Raw genomic sequence first — 21,822 nt, forward strand, 5'->3', positions numbered from 1 at the left:
TAGTTGAAAATGCTATTATTTCTGAATTATTACCCTTTGAAATGAAAGTTAAAGTGCACTTTATTAGATTTTCCTTACTGATATAAACAATAAACAAAGATGACAACATCCATAAGAAGCGAAGCACCAGAAATATAGATTGACAAACAAACGATGTAAGTTATAGAGTAGATGTTTGGAAAGAGAGAGAATATGCGGTTAATCATACAAAAGAAAACAAGTACTTTACAAAAAATTAAGTACCTTTTTCTTTTGAAGAATGACCGACAGACAGACGGACCAAGTAAATTATACTGGATTCTTATTGTGTAGGGAATCTTCTCTCAAAATTCCACTCGTATGTATTAAATAGTAGCCGGTTAAATCACATTTCCCCCATAAGATTAAGCGAATTAAAGAGAAGCTTCGCTACTAAAAAGAATTACACTTGTTTATTGTTTAATGATTTTATCTTAAGTTCTATTTGCTCTAAACATCTTTTGAAAAAATATTTGTGCTCAGATTTTTTATTTATTTAGGTCTGTAGGTCTATCTGTTATGCTCTTATTTTTCAAAAAGGGTTGTACTGTCTTTGTGGAAAAATTAAATTTGCTAAAAAGTGTTGAGTTAGAAAATCTTTTAAATGAACCGTGTCAAGAAAAAGACATTAAAATTAATTAGCTTATCATCAGCTTAACTGATACCGTGCCTGCTTGCTGTCTCGGAGATGTGTTGTCTCAAGTCTGGACCACATCACGTTATACTAGAGACGTTAAAATTTTACATACTACTAGTGTTATGTCTGACACGTGACACTTAAAGTGAGAATAGTGAAAAGCATTGGACCGTAAATAGGCCTAACTTATTACAATGCCCAGTTAGAAAGAATATAAATATTCAAGAGAGATTAAACTTCTTGTCCAAATAAAGATAAGCATCGTTTTGATTTATGTTCTTGGCATCCGTGAATAAAATAGATTTGATTTATTAAAGGAGAAATCAAGCCTGTCTTAGAATATAATTTCACTATATTGTAAAAAAAATGATTACACTCCTTGAATCCTTACATTATACTTTAGACTTAAAATTTTTACTTTTTACTCTTTTCCAATTGAGAAGTTTCTTTTTAATACCTAATCCTCTCATTTTCATCTTTTAAATACAAAATTACAATATTTAATGTTATTACTTGAATTTCTCTTGTTTTGCTAATTCTAGATGTATTCATCCTTGTTTCGTTATTTATGGATTTATTTTTATTTCAGAAGTTTTTATATGGGCCTATTATCATGGGGAGGGGTAAGGAGACATCACATTTTGTCCCCGGGGATTTTTTAAGAATGTTGAAATCTTACAGTCGCAGACATTTCAGCTTTATTGTGTTCAGGTAAGGTTTGATTTAGCAGACACGCCTCCTAGAGGCCTCTAGGGGCACTTGAGGGGGAGAAGGGAATCGATCCACCTTTCTTCCAATTTAAGTTTTTAAAAAAATAAAAAAAATAGGTTAGTTCATTTTTTTCTATGGACAATTTCTCTTGGGAATGTGGCGTGATGGTGCCAAACTTTAAGCTTACACAAAGCATTTATTTTTATGATTGAACTCGTCCATCAACTTTTAATGATATCATATTTTTATTTAGATATAAATTTGTGGTGCTAGTATTGTTGTGCATGCTTGTGATATGGGCCTTGTTAGGAGAGGATACTACACAAACCAGTCAGAACCAGTATTCAAATATCATAGGTAGGATAGTATTGTTTTGTATGCTTGTCATATGGGCCTTGTTAGGAGAGGATACTACACAAACCAGTCAGAACCAGTATTCAAATATCATAGGTAGGATAGTATTGCTGTACATGCTTGTGATATGGGCCTTGTTAGGAGAGGATACTACACAAACCAGTCAGAACCAGTTTTCAAATATCATAGGTAGAATAACCTTAGTTACGTGGACAGACAGAGTGGGGGAAGTTAATCTTTACACACATATATGATGCGTGTTAAAAGAGTACAAGTTCAGTTTTGGACAATGAAAATTAACTTTATTGAATTTAATGACAATTGAATTATAATTTCCAAAATGTGTGCAATTTTTTTTACTAAAGTAAGTAGCTAAGTAGGAAGAGGATAAACGTTATACTTAGTATAGGGACGTCAATGCCTTTTATTTTGAGGGGGTTCAAACGTTGAGTTTTAAAGGTTTAAGGGGGGTAATCTGATTTTTTTATTTAAATTTTTGAAGAGGGTGAAATTAGGTGTTTCAAAGTCTATGGCTTAGTATGATACATTGGCTTATCTATTTAATTTGTGAGATAGATATGTTAAAATAGGAATAGGCTTACACACATATTTTAGTCAAATTTAGATATGCCGAAATAGTTATTTCTCGTATCGTATTATAAACGGCTTTCCGCGGATATAGAATGTACAATTATAAGATTAAAACTAGTTTTTTTTAGCCCCGAGGTGCCGAAGGCACCAACTAAAAAAACTGGTTTTAATCTTATGATTGTACATTTCTATATTAGTGGAAAGCTGGATATAATACGATGCTAGACATAGTTTTTTCGTATGGATGAGAACCGGTTCCTATCCACCGGATTCGAATGAATACGAGAATAGTTATTTCTCGTATCGTATTATAAACGGCTTTCCGCGGATATAGAATGTACAATTATAAGATTAAAACTAGTTTTTTTAGCCCCGTGGTGCCGAAGGCTCCGGCTAAAAAAACTAGTTTTAATCTTATGATTGTACATTTCTATATTCGTAGAAAACTGGATATAATACGATGCTAGACATAGTTTTTTCGTATGGATGAGAACCGGTTCCTATCCACCGGATTCGAATGAATACGAGAATAGTTATTTCTCGTATCGTATTATAAACGGCTTTCCGCGGATATAGAATGTACAATTATAAGATTAAAACTAGTTTTTTTAGCCCCGTGGTGCCGAAGGCTCCGGCTAAAAAAACTAGTTTTAATCTTATGATTGTACATTTCTATATTCGTAGAAAACTGGATATAATACGATGCTAGACATAGTTTTTTCGTATTCATGAGAACCGGTTCCTATCCACCGAATTCAAATGAATACGAGAAAAAATATTAAATCAATTAAAAAAATAAAATGATTTTTTAAAAAGATAATGTTCTTATACATTTCACTTTTCCATACAATACTGACATGTCACTATAAATCTAAACAGGCCAAAATGATTTACTTTTTTGCTAACTAAACAGACAAAAATGGTCAATTTTTTTGCTAAGTAAGACGTGACCATAAGATTGATACGAAGGACACTTTTTCATGTTCAAACTTTTGGAATTAAGCTTTTAAGTTCTAAAAAAAGTTCTGAATTTTGTAAACTTTGAATTATTTAGGTATCTGTGTTTCAATAAAAAGCTCTAAAACATTTATAGGACTACATTTTCACTGAAGCTTTATTGTGATCCTTTATGTTTTTTAAATATCTGTCAAAGAAAAAAAGCTGTTTTATTTTCCATTTGTTATGTGAGGCTAGGGTTATGAACCCTTGCCAATTAGGATCAAAGCCCCTAGATTTTTGAAGAAGCAAATACATTGTATAGATCTGAATATCAAAAATTAAATGTAAGTAGATATAGCACATATTTTTATATGTCAAAACTCTTGTATCTAATCCCAAAAATATACATACATATATCTTCCTTATTACTACTTTGACCTTTTAGTTTTGGCTTACACCAAAGGGGTCCTTTTAGAAATGAAAACCATAAATAAAACTCTATGAAAAGGATATTTGATGACTTAGCTGGTTTGGTTTACAGTGGCTAGACATTAGACAAGGCGAAATCACAATAGATCATTTCATTTTTATTGAAGCATCTATTTTCCCTCTTTTCTAACTTTGAAATATTGTTTAGTAGTGAAGACACTAATAATGCTTAACCTAAAAAAAGATGTTTTGACAAAATATCTGACAATTTTTATATAAGAGAATAAGCCATATTTTTCAGTGGGTCACATTTAGTTTTGTTCAAAAAATTAAAAGAAAGTCTTCTTTGAAAACAGTTTTAAATAGACCAATAGAAATCTTCCTATAAATAAAAAAAATCATGACTAAACCAATAATTCTACTCAAGGTTTCACTTGAGTAGAAAATAAATTTTTTCCCCTGACATTTGCACATTTGATAACTATGGTCTAAAATTGGACAAACTTTTGGATATTACATTAAACTTATTATCAGCGTTGTGGAGCCGGAGCCGGGAGCCGCCCAATTTTGCTGGAGCCGGAGCTGGAGCCGTAATTTTCGTTAAAAAATGGCTCCGGCTCCGGGTTAGCTAAAAAGAAGATTTTTATTAATTATAATTTTTTAACTCTGTTGTGTCGTGTGCAAATGCCCCTTTTAAGTTTTTCAAGTCCATTTTATCAAAAATTTAACTTATAAAATCTTCAAAAATCAAAAATAGACTTGGCAAAAAAATAAGTTGAGTTTTTCTTGATTTTAGGAAGAGCCAGAGCCAAATCCGGAGCCGTTGTTTTTACAGGCGGGAGCCGGAGCCGCACCAAAATCAAACGGCTCTGCATCGCTGCTTATTATTTATTTTGCCTCAAGTTTTACATTGTAGATTAGCTTTACTCAAGAGTGTATTAATCAAAAAGTTAAAACAATATTCTTACCTATAGAGTTTTTTTTACATGTTTTTTTTCAAATAAGCTTTACTCTATGAACGAGACGGATATCTGTTTAGAGGTTAGTGAAATCCTTAGCTACAGACAAAAACAGCGTGTTACTTAATTTAATAGGATGAAGCAATTTTTCTCCAATGACCTTTCCCTAACTCCCAGATGAGTCGTGGTGTGGTTTCTCATTTAATCTTTCAGTAATGACACGACACATCAAAATTTTCATTAAAATTGCAAGTGAACACGTCTAGGATGAGAATAATGTATCCGAAAATAAAAATTTGCCTTTAACTTATTCACCACTCAAAGTAAGAGTTTTGTTAATCGATCCATTTTCATGCCATATGCTATTGAGATGAGAAAAAAAAACATTTTGTCCTAATAACTGTTAATTTTGTTAGAGGCACAAAGTCTTTCCGTTAGTGCCTTACGCCTGATTTTAATATTCAGAAAAATTACAAGAACAGAATTGATTAAATGAGGGGTCTTCAGTGATATGACAATAAACAGTGAATTCAAACTAATCCTCAAATGTCAAAAACAAACTTTAATCCATAAAGTTGGGTACCAGTGTGGTGTGATTTATAGTCCAATGTGTGTTCACTCCTTGTGGCCTACTCCATTCTTCTATTAAACAGAATTATTCAAGTTGCAACAGAAAATTTATATCTTTGATACCTAGAGATTCCAATTGATTAAAATCTCAGAATGTCTTTCAGTATCTTTGAAGATCTGAAACTCTCACTTTAGTAGGTTGTTGAAAGGTCAAAGTCTTTAGTTCTGTCTAATTTAATTTTCAAATTAAAATAATATAAAAACAATATAGGTACTTTTTGTTTGTATTTCATTTAATTTGAATTCGTTCTATCTTCTTATCTTCCTATCTAACTGTCTATTTATCTGTCTATCAATCTGTCTATCCATCTGTCTATCCATCTGTCAATCCATCTGTCTATCCATCTGTCTATCCATCTGTCTGTCTATCCATAATTTTATCTCTCTATCATATAAAATCTTGTGGTACACATGTTATTTTTGGTGATGTCATCAAAATATTAATAAATCTATCAATCTATTTGTTTATCTATCTATATATCTGTATATCTATCAATCTATCTGTTCATCTATCTAACTATCTATCTATCAGATAAAATATTGTGGTACACATGTTATTTTGACAATGGTCATACTATGAAAATATTAATAAATGTATCAATATATCTGTATATCCTTCTATCTATATATCTGTAAATCTATCTAAATATCTATCTATCATATAAAATATTGTGGTACACATGTTATTTTGACAATGGTCATGTCATGATAATATTAATAAATCTATCAATCTATCTGTCTATCTATCTATCTGTCTATCCATATGTCTATCCATCTGTCTATCCATCTGTCTATCCATCTGTCTATCCATCTGTCTATCCAACTGTCTATCCATCTGTCTATTTATCTGTCTATTCATCTGTCTATTTATCTGTCTATCCATCTGTCTATCTATCTGTCTATCTATCTATCTGTCTCTATCTATCTGTCCGACTATCCATATGCCTATCTATCTATCATATAAAATATTGTGGTACACATGTTATTTTGACAATGGTCATGTCATGAAAAAATCTATAAATCTATCAATCAATTTGTTTATCTATCTATACATCTGTCTATCTATCAATCTCTCTGACTATCCATCTGTCTATCTATCTATCATTTAGAATCTTGTGGTACACATGTTATTTTGACAATGGTCAGGTCATGAAAATATTAATAAATCATGATCATCAAACTGCATTGTATGTCCTTTGTTTTGGTGGCGTAGCAACCAGGAAGGGATAGTGCATTTGCAGATAAACTGTTCAGCCTTCAACTTTTCCGATGTTAAAAGTTATTTCTTTTATATTAAATTTCCTTCTTTAGTTTGATTAGGTATTGATGCCTGTTTCAAAGTTATATCTTTCCATGTACTTTAAAGAATAAGGCCTCTTTTAGAGTATGTTTTGAGAATATGTCTCTGTTAGTGGTTTAAATGATTTTCTAATAAAACCTCAAAGACTCAAGGACTTGAATTAGTATGTGAATATTTTTCAGAAGCAACGCTTCTGTATATTTAGTTTTTTTGATTGGTACATTTTCTACTCTTTTTTAAAAAAATGTAATAACGATTATTTTAAATCAATGGCTTTCACAACGATTTATCAACGGGATGAAAAACCATTATGTGAGAGGAACCTTTTTTCGATCAGGCATTCTCAACTTTGATTTTAAGGGGGAGGGGGGGGGGTTACACCCCCATATTTCAAGCCAGTTCTTTTAATTCTTTTTTATTTTGGCGTACATTCAGAAAGTGAAGATTAATCCACAACCCTTTTATCACCTTTTTTATCTACTGTTTGCAAAACTGTTCACTAACATTTAAGGGGAAAGAAAAATATGCAATAATTTGTCCTATTCGTTTAAAATTTCTGAACTCCATGTCAAAGATGTTGTTAACCTTGTTATAATAGCTTTATTGCTTAAATTATCTTATGCAAGTTTAATTCATGCTTAAATAGAAATTGTTTTTTTTTCTAAGAGTGAACTTATTCTACCGTTCTATTCCTTCCGTCCCTTTGTCCAATCAGTTACGTAAAGCTTTTGAACTTAAGAATAAGCATATTAGATTTGTCTTATTTTGAATGGTATCGATTTTTACATGATATTTCTATTAGCATTATTTTTTTAATCGTGATTTTCAGGAAAGGGTTAAGAGGAATTTTAACGTCCATGTTAAACAGTAAGATTCACTCGAGTCCCCAAAGTTATTAAGTCAATAAACCCCCCCCCCTCTCTTTCTCTCTGATATTATGCTTGTAAGGAAAGATTAATATTAAAACTTTTTAGAAGACAACAAGTCTCGAGATTTCCCCGACTTCGAAGAGGCCGCCAAAGATGACCCAATATTCGAGGCCAGGGTGGGACACCCAGAAACTAAAGGGGGACACCTGGAGCCTGCTGTCCAGGACACCAGCAGTAGGAAGAACAAACAGGAGGCTGTTCATGATAAATTGAATAGACATAAAAAGGTAAATTAGAATTATGACTTATTGTTTAAGATTAGTAGCAACGGCCCTAGCATCTAATAGAGGGAGGAAGAACATTAACATCGGTGAGCTCAAACGATTCAGTGGTTAGTAAGATCTTGTCAAACAAACAAACAAAATAGTTTAATATCAACTCAAGACATTTATAAAGCTTACCTGAAAAATACAACTTATTCGGACCAGCAATTTCAGAGATATTTAGCTTCATGTCATACAAAAAAAAAACGTTGTTACTATTTTTGTACTAGGTAACTGTTTTATGATGAATTTTAAAACTCTTTTATCACCTGAATGATTGATAGATTTAGTTATTGTTGAACGCTTTCAAATTGCAATTTATATAAACATACTAATTATCTCGGTTTCCTTATTTCACTTTTTGATAGCGAAGCTTCTCCATTATTCTTTAAAAGTCTGTTGGTATGTGATTTTTCGAGAAATTGAGATGAAAAGTATTTCTTTAAATCCAGGGATCATATGGGACACGTCAATGGACGTTCATTAGATATACACATCCCTAATGATTATAAACAAAATAATCAATTTGGGGGGAGGAGGAGTGCGTTCTCAAATTTGTTTATGGGGAAGGGTTGACCATCTGTTTACCCCTCCTTTTTAAAAGTTTCGCTACCTATAAACCTTTTTGTCCTTGTATTTATTCTAAATCAAATTAATCTGTCAAATATTTTGGCTGTCAAATAGTTCTGCGGATTTTGTTTTTGCAGTAATGAAAATTAAATCATGCTTAACATTTGTTATTTTATATATATAACTCCATAGAGTATTGTGTATTGGCCTCGGGTATGCCAATAAATTGATTATATTTGAATAATGTAAATAAATGTCTGAAATATAAAAAAAAAGGATATTTAAATTGGTATATTTTGTGTAATTACTGAGCTTTTTTTGAAATGAGACATGATGATAAATCAATAAAACTAATTTTATTAGGGCAAATATTTTATAAAATACCACGTCTTAGAAGGACCATTAAAATAACCATATTAATTAAATGCTTTGCTGACTTTAAGATAAAAATTTATTTAAGGTTATTAAAGAACAATTTTTAAAGATACTTTAATTCTATGAGATATACTTAAAAACCATTATCAATTTGATATTGAATACTTTACATTTATTCATATATAGGATATTCTATTTTTTATAGTAGTAAGGTTTTTATGTTTGTTTATTAAGATCTCGGTAACCAATGAACTGTTAGAGTTCTCCTTATTACTGGGGGCTTCATATAGGTCCCGTGGTTATCTAAATCATTGGGTTGGTTATACGTTATTTTTCTACTATCACCTTTCCTCTCCAACAAATTACTAGCCAACAAATGCTATTTTCGCAGCCGCTTAAATATTATAACTTGACAGTAAAACATAAACTTTTTTTGAATTTTAAAAATGACATAATATTGTTACAACTGCCAATAAGTTTTTTTGCACTTATTAGATAAAACAATTAATATGCATCATTGAATATGAATATTATTTCCGACAACTTGGATCTTTACAATTTCTACAGGACAATGGCCTATACTTAAATATAAAAGTAACAGGATGTCTGTGTGTTTACTGAAGGACTAAAGGGCATGGAAAGCTTTTTATATAATCTATTTTGAGGGATTTTAGCTTCAGCGTTTCAAGAAATTTAGGTAAAGACAATAAAATTACTCTCTTAAAAAAATAAGGATCTAGGTCAACAACATCCGTCCCCCCCCCCCCCCCATCACATGAAAGTGTTATATAGAGGCCTCAATGGGCGACGGGCGTTGCTCAATGCTATTAAATTCTAAATAACTTACTAGTAATCCTAGGCTAAAGAATTTTTTTCTTTTAGGAAAATGGATTTCATTCTACGTTGCTGTTTTTCATAACCAAAAGATTTTGTTAACCATTGGCATATGACTGCTGGGTTTTTTTTAATGACTTTTCAGGGATATTTATGGCAAGTTATTTCTTAAGGTTCTACCAGGACAAAGCTCTTGAAAAGCACACCTTTATGTATTTTATATTTTTAGTTCCAAGAAGAGTTAGAGTCTCGACTAGAGTTGTTAAAAGTTCCTTCAATCCAACCCCATCCTCCTGTAGATTATAATAAAACAAGCAATACTATCCCGAGACATAAAAAGTTGAGGTAAGTGCTTTTTCACTAATCAAAGGTTATTTGAAATATAATGGGGTGACTTTTTTGCAATATTCCGTAGAGGTGTGTGTTTTAAGACTTTAAAATAAGAGTAGAACTCGAAAATTTAGCATGGCAGTTGCTTTAACGTGGATTTATTAAAAAATAACAGCCGAAGTTCCGCTTCCGCCGAAAACCACCGATTTTCTTTTACGTTTTCTCGCAAAATTTAGAAAATTTTGAATAATTTGAGACCAATTTTTTCTAAAAAATTTCCCCTGCATTTTCTCCTGACTCTTAAAAAATGATATAAGTGTCCAGAGCCAATAAAAGGTCAACTTTCTTAGAAAATTGTCTTAAATGATTAAAATTTGTGTAATTTAGGGAGAAAAAGAAAATAAAAATTTGGCGGGATATACCGGTTTTTGGCGACAGCGGCGGTTTTGCAGCAGTTTCTTCATAGTTTTATATTAGAGCAACTGCCATACTAAATTTTAGAGTTCTACTCCTATTTTAAAGTCTTAAAATACACAAGGAATATTGCGAAAAAGAATCACCCCTTTTTTAGTTATAGTACTTTCCTATGCAAAAGGTATCTTTGAAAACTTATTAAAAATTAGATTTCAAATCGGCGTCGGCAGCAGATTTTTTTTAATGCTTATTTTGTGTTACTTTTAGTGAGAGAAGCAAAGTGAATTCAATAAATGGAGTTGTCTTAACTAATCAAGATCCTGAAGGTAAATATTTTTAAAAGTGAAGTCATAAGTTTTATTTTAACAAATAACTAGTTGCTTCGACCCTAGCTTCTAGAATTTTTTTGGTTGGTTCATTAACTTGAGTGTCCAAACCTTTCACTTTAAATTTTACGGCCATTGTCTTTAGATCTTTTTAGATAACTGATACTTTATTTTCTTAATTTAAAAAAAGTATTAGTAATAGGTAATTAATTTTTTTTTAGAATTTTCCTGGGATGTTGTGGGTATGGCAGACATATCCAGATCTCGTACTGGAGGGCTGAATATCAACAGTATTGAGATTGATGACGAGTTTACCCCGGAGTATGCTCACCAGGTACAATTTTTCCCAGGGAATTATTGAGGAGTAATTTTTGTCCTATTCAATACTTTAATTTACTTACTAGCGACTGCGCCCCTAGAATCTGGATGATCTGCATTCAAAGGGGTAGGGTTTCAGGGGGAAAAGTAGCCAAAACCGTTAATCTACAAATAAAGTATCCTAAAAAAACCTGAGGCCTACGAGGAGATTTTCTAGAATAGAAAACACTATCACTAGTTATCGAAATCTGATGCTACAAACAAAAAACTTACTACTTTATCTAAGACTATCGACGGCGCCCCTTGCATCTAGGGGTTCTGTATTCAGAGGTGCAAGAACAGGCTAAAAAAATAGCCTAAAAATTATTACGCTTAAATCTATAAACAAAATAGCCTAAAACTATCATGGGACCTTCGTGAAGCTTCCCTATAAAGCTAGAAAGGAGAACTCAATCAGTTAAGCACATGATAGGATGTCTATAACAAAATTCAGATAGATATAGAAAAGAAGATTTTTTGAGGGGGTGGTGTTGGCTATTCTGAATACAACCACTGTGCCATTTTTTATTAAAACTCTTTTATTTTTAGGAGCCCGGGGCAGGTGAGAATGGTGACCCCGTCCATTTGTTTGGTCAGGAAAAATTCAGGGGAGAGGAAATTATGAAAACAGAGGCTTTTAACCTTGTTGCCAGGTATGCAGTTTTATTGTTAGGATTCCAGACTATGTAATACTGAAGAGGATAAAATTAATACTTTATTTTAACCGGTTGATAGTAAAGTAGAGTCCAAACAATTAAAGGTTGTGCTATAAAAATGGAGGTTTATTAGTTAAGTAGGACAGTATCAAGTATCGAGTTAGATCTTAGAATAAGAACTTTTATTCTGCCATACTAAAGATGTTAATAAATAATAGTAAAATAATTCAGTTACATGATTTTAATTAAAACGTGAATCTAAAAAAGCCTTTCAATCTAAACCTCCTGAGAAGGTCATGAAAATTGCTTAATGTTACGATAATTATAATAATATTTTGTTTAATATTTTAGTGATAAAATTGTGTATACAAGACAAGTACCTGATACTCGAGATCCAAGATGCCAGGTATAGTTTTATAGACATAGGAATAGACATTTGACTATAAATTAGACTAGTACCTTAATTTTTACTAGCGGCTACGCCCCTAGAGGCCTCTAGGGGCACTTGAGGAGGAGAGAGTCGAATTTTAGATTTTAAAAGAAAAAGTAAAAAAAAATTAATTTTTAGTAAAAAAAATCAAAAAAAAAAAATTTCGGGGGGGGGATTTTTATTTTTTTGGGGGGTTGGGGGTGTCCCACCCCCCCAAGAAAATAGTTATAAACTTTCCCGGGACCTATGAGAAGCTACCCTGTTAAGGAGAACCCGATCGGTTCAGCGGTTAGCGAGATCCTTCGGTACAGACACACAAACATCCTGTTACTTTAGTATAAGGATAATCAGGATAAGTTGATAACTTATTTATTTGCTCAAAAACTTGTTACTTTCGTCGAATTTTAATTTGATGGTTCTATAGTAGTAGTGTCTAAACTATTTAACCAATAGTTTAAACTATACCTACCTAGAATTTTTTATTTACCCTAATCGTTAAATCTCTATCTTAAACTATTATTATTTTAATAGGATTTGGTTTATGATAGAACTTTGCCTACAGCATCCATTGGTAAGGTTTATTCCATAATTAATAGCTGAACTACTCTGTAACTAATGGCAGTAAGTCGGAACGAATACTTAAGCAAAGATGACGTTAATTTGTTAAGATGTTATGTACTAGCACTAGAATGAAGGGGGGTAAGTCTACCGTCAACTTTTTATTTTACATTAAAAAGAAAAAGAGGGAGAGTCGTCGGTTTTTACGGGCGATATTTAGGTATCCTCCCCTTAAAAAAGTTATGTCACTTTCTAAATATATTAAAAACTTCACTGTTAAGGAGAATCATTTTGATCCAGTGGTTAGCGAAACTTTAAGCTACAGACACACCGATACAAATAACAGACATCCGGTTAGTTTTTTTTATAAGAAATAATATCATAAATAAATGATTTGTATATTTTTAGTGATAATCTTTACGAACGAGGCATGGTCTCCTTTAATTAGAACAATCTACAGCGTTCTGAACAGGAAACTACCTATCAATCAATCAATCAACTAGATGTTCATCATTTATTAAAACTCTTTTTTGACAGACGGACAGATATTTGAAATAATAAAGTATTTCTGATAGTAAAACTAAAGAAATTTTTACCTTCCTATGGTTTATCTCATTCCTTTGCCTAAATACTTTTTAAAAGCGAAGCTTTTCTATAATTAGTGTCGGGTCGTCCGTCCGTCCGTCCGTCCGTCCGTCCGTCCGTCCGTCCGTCCGAGATAGTTAGCTTTTATTCATTAATTTAGGCATGTTAGAATTGTTCTATCGATTTCAAACTTTCCATGGTTATTCCTGTAGTAGTTAGGTACAATTTAGAAAGCGTAGCAACTCTATAATCGTTACCAGAATGTCCGTACGTCCATTTTAAACATGCTGATTTTTTTACTTTTTTAATAACAATTTTTTATGTGATAAAATCATTCGATTGATCTGATTTTTTTATTACTGATTCCTATTATAATTTTATGAGCGAAGCATCTCTATAATCAAGTATTAAAAATGTCAGTGTGTCCTTAAACAGAATTCTTCATTTAAGAAGTTTTGCAACAAATTTACGTATAATTTTGTCAAACCTTATATTTTCATATTTTGTATATTCAGTTCTGACACTCAACAAAATGTTCGTCTGTCATATGGTTTCAGTGCTTAGCTTTTATGGATGTTGTCATCCTTGTTTTAAAACAAAGACTTAGAAAAAACAACAATATAATAATATTAATTGATTGTCCTATGAGCAGATCACCAGCTGAGTTTGTTTATGAAATTATTCTTGTGGACGATTACAGTGATAAAAAACATCTTGGCAAAAAGTTGGAGCGATTCATTAGAAAATATTTTCCTTCCAAAGTCAAACTTTTGAGGTAAATATAATACAACATATGATTTTTAAAATTTTTACTGCTTTTTTTATTCATGTAGCGGTCTAATGTGGCTGGAGACCAAATTTTTTACAATTTTTATTAGAGTACTACAATGAAAACTTCTATATTAAAATCTATATTATAGTTATTGTTATTTTTTTTAAGGTTAAAATCTCGACAAGGCCTGATTCGAGCCCGTTTGACTGGAGCCCGTGCAGCGAAGGGTGATGTTCTCATCTTTTTGGATTCACACTGCGAGGCAAACACGGGTTGGTTGGAACCTTTGCTACAAAGGATAAAGGTATACAATACATCATACTACTAAACAATTACATGCTTAATGATTTGAAGATCTAGGCTTTTTTCTAGCTTCTAATGGATCCAGGGAAGGTTTATAACTATTTGTGGAAGGTTATCTCTACACTCCTAAAAGAAATCGCCCCTAGGACAAAAGACCCCATTCCCTCTCCATAAAAAGCAAATATTTTTTTTTCTTTTCCAAACTAAAATTTAAAGTGAATTGTCAACTTTCCTCCACCTTCATTCTCTCATTTGTCTTTATAGGACGTAGCTGCTATCTATAATACAACGTAGTACGATGTCTGTCTGTCAATCTGTCTGTCCGTCTGTCTGTTTGTCTGTTTGTCTGTTTGTCTGTTTGTCTGTTTGTCTGTCTGTCTGTTTGTCTGTCTGTCAGTTTGTCTGTCTGTCTGTCTGTCTGAAGCTTAAGATCTCAGTAACCACTGAACCGATTGGGCTCTACTCTTCAGGGAATATACCTACTGGTCCTGTGATGGTTTTAAGCTATTTTCTTGGGGGGTGGGACACCCCACCCTCCCCCCCCAAAAAAAATGAAAAATACCCCCCACAAATTTTTTTTTATAAAACTAAAATTAAAAAAAGGGGGTCGACTACCCCCCCCCCCAAAAAAAAAGAAACAACTCCCCACCCTTACAATTTTTATTTATTTTTCTTTTAAATTTAAATAACACAAAAATAGGTTGATCAAACCTCTTGGGGCAAAGCCCCTAGAGTCTAGGGGCAAATATGCTACTTATCTTACATAGTACATAGTTTCGTTTATTTAGGAAAACCCACTGGCTTTTGTGGTTCCTATTATTGACGTAATTGATGACAAGACAATGGAGTACTATCATGGCAACGGAAATTATTTCCAGGTAATTAAATTTTTGTTACTTAAAATTTAATTTTAGCGGCCCGATTGCCCAAAAGGGTTTTTACCCCCCAAAAGGGGGTTTGAGCACCCATTTGGGCACATATCTTAGAATGCATATTAGTTTTACTTACAAAAAAAAACATTTTTCAATTTATATTGTTATTTTTGACCTTAATTTTATAATTTGGCTTAAAAATGTAAGTGCCCAATACTACCCTAATGATTTGATAAAAGGCGGCTTAAACTGCCTGATAAAAACCAGTATCATATAGGACCATCCCTGCACTGCACAAAATAAAGAGTTAATACTAAGCTTTGGGTGGTCTCAATCAAAATGTCTTATCGAGCATTGAACCTCTCCTTCTTATTTTTTATTTAAATTGGAAATAATAAGTGAGAGTTAATTTTTTTTCAATGCCTAATTCTTATATCGGGGGCCCTGTACATTCGGTGACCTACCAAGCACCCAATAAAACCGGACCTGAAGTAACAAACAAATGAAAAACCTATGCAGTTTTAGGGAAACTGTATTGGTTTGTATTTAGATATCATATACTTTAAAGAAATGTATTATTAATGTATTGTTACATGTGTGGTGAGATTTGAAATAAAATGAAATTTTTAATTTACAATATGCTTGATTAGGCAATACAAAATGCTAAAAAAGTAGATAAAAATCAAGAAATAGTAGGACAACAAAAAAACTTTGATTGATGACAAACAGAGCTTCTACTATTACCTAATTTTTTTTTACTTTTCAGGTTGGTGGTTTCACCTGGGGTGGACATTTCACTTGGATAGATATTTCTGACGATGAAATTCAAAGAAGAGGTTCTCCTGTAGCCCCTACGAGGTATCTAGTTTTCTATCCCTATATTGTCTTCTTTCTATCTTTGTTTTAATTTTATTTTTATTGTCATTTTATTGTTTTGGCAGTAGATTTCTATTATACAAAGTAGAACACGTTGTCTGTCCGTCTGAAGCTTAAGATCTCAGTAACCGATGAACAGAAAGAAAGCAGTAAATCGCACTAGCAAACAATTTTTTATAATCATATTATATTAAATTTTAACTTAAAACTTTGTTATTGAATTTGTTTAGTCGGTTTCAAACTAGTGTCAAACAACAAGGGCAGGCACATTTTATACCCCCCGCACGCCCGTTGTTTTTAAATTACAAACCCCCTTTCAAGTTTCACAGGGTTTTATATTGGTCCAGTAACTCTTACCAATGTTTTGTCCCGTTATCTGATTTGTTAAATATCTTTGCTTTTATGAATATAATATACGCCCTCTTTAAAATTAAAAATAGCAGAACATGCCTTCTTCTTTCACCCCCTCAAGAAATACAACCCAGGGCAAAACCCTGTGCATGCCATTGAACCTTAGTATCTATCCTTCTATCTAGATCACCTACAATGGCTGGAGGTCTCTTTGCAGTGGACAGACAAACATTCTGGGACCTGGGATCATATGACGAAGAAATGGATGTTTGGGGCGGTGAAAATCTTGAAATGTCTTTCAGGTAAAAATTCAAGTCTAAATTAAGTTTTAGATACGTTTTTATCTCAGCTCCTGTTTAAGATAGAGGCATTTTTTTTGTGAAAATTCCCCTTACCGATTGGCATCTAGTATGTGACTAATGCGGTGGTTGATCTGTCGATCATGATACTCTGTAAATAATATATAAAGGTTGAAATCATCATCATATCAAGTTGTTCATCCATTAATGTTTTCTTTTTTTGTTTTTGAGGATTTTTCTTCTTGATAAAAACTTTTTTTCTTTCACCTATTCCTGTATCATTCACTAAAAAACATAATTTGACATTTTTATTGCAGGATCTGGCAATGTGGAGCTGTTCTGGAGACCATACCTTGCAGCAGGGTCGGTCATATCTTCAGGTAAACAAAAAGCTCCTTAAGTTACGGCTAAAAAAAACCTATTAAATATCCATCAATTAACCAAAAATTTAAAATGATTTACTCAAATTTTCTGCTTTTAGCAGTTATAATTTATCCACAGTTCAATACAGTTAACTATAGGATGATTCCAAATTGTTTTTGTTTACTGTCTGGGCATTATTTAAGAACTGATAGAAAATCCTTTTACGTTCTTAATAGACGTCTAAGGGTTGGGGTAAAGGTGTGTTTAACCCCACTTAAACTTTAAAACCCCATATTTACCCCCTCTAAAAAATTTAAAAATGTATTATATTAGCACTCTGACGTCCTTGATATATGTACATATTTGTTTTAGATCTTTCCATCCGTATACCTTCCCCGGAAACAAAGATACACATGGAATTAACACAGCTAGAACTGTAGAGGTAAGTTAATAACCAGATAAAGATGTCTGTCGACTGTGTAAGTTTCCAAGATTCACAATAACTGTAATGTTTATTTCTAAGGGAGGGGGAGGGGATATTTGACTGTAAATTGCATAGGTACTCAAAGTTTAATGCCAAGTTATCTAATTTCTTTGCTCATAAACTAATACCTACTGAATTTTGTTTCTCTTCACTTGGAATGTAAAGCCCTTTTGCGTTAATTGTCTTATCCCTCTGCAACTGATTGCTGTTGGTTGACATTATACCAATTTATATTTATAATTTAAATTAGAAAAAAATGTAACAAAATGATATTTAGGTATGGATGGACGATTATAAGAAATTATTTTACATGAACAGACCTGATCTTCTCAATTCTGAAATTGGTAAGTTCTAAAAAATATATCTTTCCATTTCTTATGTCCATCTAATTTATTATCTACTTTTTATAAGATGCAGGCTACACTAATGGATATATAAATTACTTGGATGTTGAACTAGATATTTATGTACTATAATAAATTGATACTCCCAGCTGGTGGCTAAAATTACGATACCCCCCATCCACCCCTTTGCCCCATCCCCTCCCCTCCCACGAGCTTTTTGAAATGAGGGATTGCCATATTTTGGTCAAGTTTAGACTTCCAACTTTGAAATTGTAAAAGGTTGATTTCTCTAAGGTATATTACATGCTGCTGTCGAGTGGATGCGCCACGGTCGCGGTTCATCAAACAATGAAATATGTATTCTAGGAAGTGTATCAAAACGGCTGGAATTCCGTGAGGACCGACAGTGCAAGAGCTTCAACTGGTATCTACAAAATATTTATCCACAGAAATTCATTCTGGATAACCCTAGTCATGTAAGTTGTTTTTTTAAGTAGCGCAGATACTCTTTAACTTAACTCACATGTTTTGTCCGTTTGTTGATGCTTAGGTATATCTAATGTATGATTGTATATGATGCCTGTACATGAACATTTATTTCTACCTATTCAATAACATATTACATTTCTGTTGTATTTCATCTCTATAGGTATACGAAAATATTTTAGTTACACAAAAATAAAGCTCTTTTTTGCATCTACGAATTTCACTACAATTCTAGCTACTGACTGTATGTCATCCCCATTCATAAAAACAGTGTATGTAATTAAGTATTTATATTTAGGTATTTGCTTATGGTAGACTTAGAAATCCTAATTACGACACTTGCCTGGATAACCTACAGAACGAAGATAAAGACCCGTAAGTACCTTTCATATCTGGAATGAAACCAGTTCCAAGCCATACTGAAACATTATGTATTGTTTCATATACCTACCTAATTTTTATTTTAGTATTTTTAATTAAATTTAATTTTCAAATCAAATTGAAGATACCTATTGGATGTACATATATCTATTATATTCAGATTTTCTTTAATATAGTATGTACTTTTTAATTCTTTATCTATTTTCAGTTATTATGTAACTTGGTAAGACCATTTTGGTAACATTTGAGATAAAGTAAAGTTTTTTTTGTAAAAAGTTTCTTTTCAAATGTAAATATTTTATTTGAGTGCTTTTAGGGTGCAAGAATTTGGTATATAGAAAATTTAGATAAATTTTGAATAAAAAAAAACAGATTAATTGTAAGCAAACCCATCTTTCCTGCGGGAACGCTAGTGTAACCCTGCGAGGCTCTTTATGCCTTAACAAAATAAGATATGTGATAACCTTAAATAATTTAGGTATGAGCTTGGTCAGTATGTGTGTCATAATTTTATGGCGGCTGCGCAGTTTTTCTCATACTCCAAGGACTTTGAAATTAGAAGAGAAGATTTTTGTGCCCAGGTATTTATCTACTTTTCTTTGAATTTTGAAAAAAAGAGTGGACAATGAACTGTTTATTACACTAGTCCCCAAAGTTTTAATGATAACGTTTTCTTAGGTATTCGTTGGCTTATCAATTTTGGGGAATTTTAATTCAATTGTTCGTTTAGTTGAGTGTTCAAACGTTTCAACAACTGATTGTAATCTACAGAAGGAGTAATTTTGTGTATCTTTATTGGCGACGATGTGCATCAATTTATCGGCCATTGTCTTATACCTTTAGATCCGTGGGTTTTACTTTTTTCACCAATCAAATTTTAAAAATACTCTCGTCATTTGTATGGTACTATGGACCTCCAAAACAGTGGTCTCAAATTAGACAGTCTGTTTTGTCTTTACTCGGATATGTTTTCCACCTATACTTCATTCTAACCAGATAATGTAATATTGAATTACAATATATATTTACACATCTATTTAATTTTTAATCTCTGGACTCCTTCTATCCCACTACCAATAAAGTTTAGATGTATAATCCAGATAACTTCTTGCCCCCCCCCCCCCCGTCGTGAAGACCCTTTTCGTCCTCTAGCTAATCGCTTTCTGTTCTTATGTAGTGACTCGACTGTGTTTAACCCAATACAAAATCGGGACAGGGTCCTCGCCCTGTGGGCAGAGTTACATATAGCTCACGCCCCCTCTATTCTTTTACTTTAATCCACTACCTACCTACTTATTAATGCATCTATCTTTTCATTATTATAGTAAAACACTAGAGGGAGAAAGGGTTAAATAACTATATCTCCCCTTCGCAACTATCTTGTACATGTACAACCTTTCTATTGGGTCATTGAAAATCAATTAATGGTATAGCTTATATTACACAGCCAAGTAGCAGAAAATAATTTAGAAGCAGACGAAAGAGGTATTTGAAAAATGAAGGGAGTTAGTTCTCTGTATATACATCTATACTGTAGATCTGTTTTTTCACTTATTACTTTGTTAAGCAAACTTTGCAATGGATTAATTATGAACAATTAATATTTCATTGTCCTATCCTTTATCCATATGAAATATGTGCAGGTAACCGCGGTATTCCCGCAAACCCGTGAAAAGATTACCATGGCTCAGTGTAAGAAGGGAGATGGAAGCCAGCAGTGGGCTCACACTAAAGAGGGCAAGATCATTCATAAGGTGAACAACATATTTTAGATATTTTACATTTTAAAATGACCTTACTAGAATGTTTATTTGTTTTTGATTTTTTAATTGGGTTGGGTAGTTATCAATTGTTATGTTGACGCAAATTGTTTTATATTTTATACGAAACACAATGAGAAGAGAAAAAAAAATATTTGGGTTGATAAAGATTTATTAAAGATCAACTTGCTTTGCCTCTTGCTTCTTGAGGAGGGAGGGGAAGTAAGAAAATTAACCAAAAATCAACACAAGACATTTACAAATCTTCCCTAAAAAGTACGTACAACAAATTTAGACATCATCCTAGATCTTCAGCTTCAAACAAAAAAACCTTAATACTTAATAGTAAAGAATAGGTTAAGAGATGGTCAGGTATTGCTATTCCGTAATAACTTGCAGTTCTAATGATTTGATAATTTGATTATTATTAAAAGGTGATGTAGAGATACATCAATGGCAGATAAATTAATCTTTTTTTTTCAGTACACCCGAAAATGTTTGGACGGCGGCAGCGGTCAGTCCATGGAAACTCTTACTGTTGCACCGTGTCAAAATATTCCGTCACAAGTCTGGTATTTTGACCATTATTTCAAGTAGTAATATAGACAACCCACCACAAATATGTATCTCAGTAATGGATATAGAATACGTGGATATTGTTGAGAGAATCTCCGTTCTATATCTATTCTATATCTATTATATGAAACCTATTGATATAAATATTAAAACACAAACACTGTCTTGGAATGCCAAAATGTGTATCTCATTCCTATACATGAGAGGATGATATTCATTGCATGTTACAACAAAATCTACAAATAAAATCTCATTCAAGGACGTCAAAGGGTGGGGTAAATACAGTCCGTCCCACAACCGCCCCCCCCCCCCTCCCCACAAAAAATAATCCGTTTAATTTGTAGATTATAATCCCCATAAAAAATAACCCTAACCTTGATCCTTGGGGCTGTCTCAGGCACCAATAAAAGTTTTAAGATTTTCGTGGCATAACCCCCCCATACGGACCTTTGACTCCTCCCTCAAAAAAAGTAAGGGCGCTTCGCACCATACTTGGACGTCCATAGTCTCATTTGTATGATCTGTTAGATTATGTTAAAAAATTGGTTCTTGCCAGATATTATATTTTTCATTGTATTTTTTGAAAGATTTTTTATAGAATTGCTTAAAATTGCTTAAATTGAAATATGCAATTACAAAGTGTACCGAAGTGGCAAAAAATGATATTTGAAAGTAATTCATTCTGAGTTGATAGTAGAGGAGCTACTACATTGTTAAAAATACATTTCTTAAAGTGCATTTTAAAGTGTGTTTACCATCT

At 32.4% G+C, this 21,822-nt stretch overlaps 1 protein-coding gene across 3 annotated transcripts; it reads left to right on the forward strand.

Annotated features, from left to right (window-relative positions):
- The first annotated feature begins 1,232 nt into the window (after positions 1-1,232).
- LOC145334628 (polypeptide N-acetylgalactosaminyltransferase 1-like) lies at positions 1,233-21,370 on the forward strand. Of its 3 annotated transcripts, none has more exons than XM_080180160.1 (23): positions 1,233-1,366; positions 1,620-1,816; positions 7,543-7,724; positions 9,769-9,884; positions 10,551-10,609; positions 10,831-10,943; positions 11,516-11,619; positions 11,974-12,028; positions 12,584-12,623; positions 13,019-13,079; positions 13,845-13,970; positions 14,136-14,271; positions 15,059-15,148; positions 15,909-16,000; positions 16,555-16,671; positions 16,986-17,048; positions 17,404-17,473; positions 17,793-17,859; positions 18,226-18,335; positions 18,644-18,720; positions 19,205-19,307; positions 20,370-20,480; positions 20,970-21,370. In XM_080180160.1, the coding sequence occupies exons 1-23, from the start codon at positions 1,269-1,271 to the stop codon at positions 21,081-21,083; spliced, it is 2,301 nt and encodes a 766-aa protein (XP_080036286.1). In that variant the 5' UTR covers positions 1,233-1,268; the 3' UTR covers positions 21,084-21,370. The 3 variants fall into 3 exon arrangements, with proteins under 3 accessions (XP_080036286.1, XP_080036287.1, XP_080036288.1); XM_080180161.1 differs by having other exon boundaries at positions 1,620-1,723; XM_080180162.1 differs by lacking the exons at positions 1,233-1,366; positions 1,620-1,816 and adding an exon at positions 1,826-1,909.
- The last annotated feature ends 452 nt before the right edge of the window (positions 21,371-21,822 follow it).

Source organism: Acartia tonsa, chromosome 12 (genome assembly GCF_053477335.1).
Source record: "Acartia tonsa isolate MP-2025a chromosome 12, ASM5347733v1, whole genome shotgun sequence".
Classification (NCBI taxonomy): Eukaryota; Metazoa; Arthropoda; class Copepoda; order Calanoida; family Acartiidae; genus Acartia; species Acartia tonsa.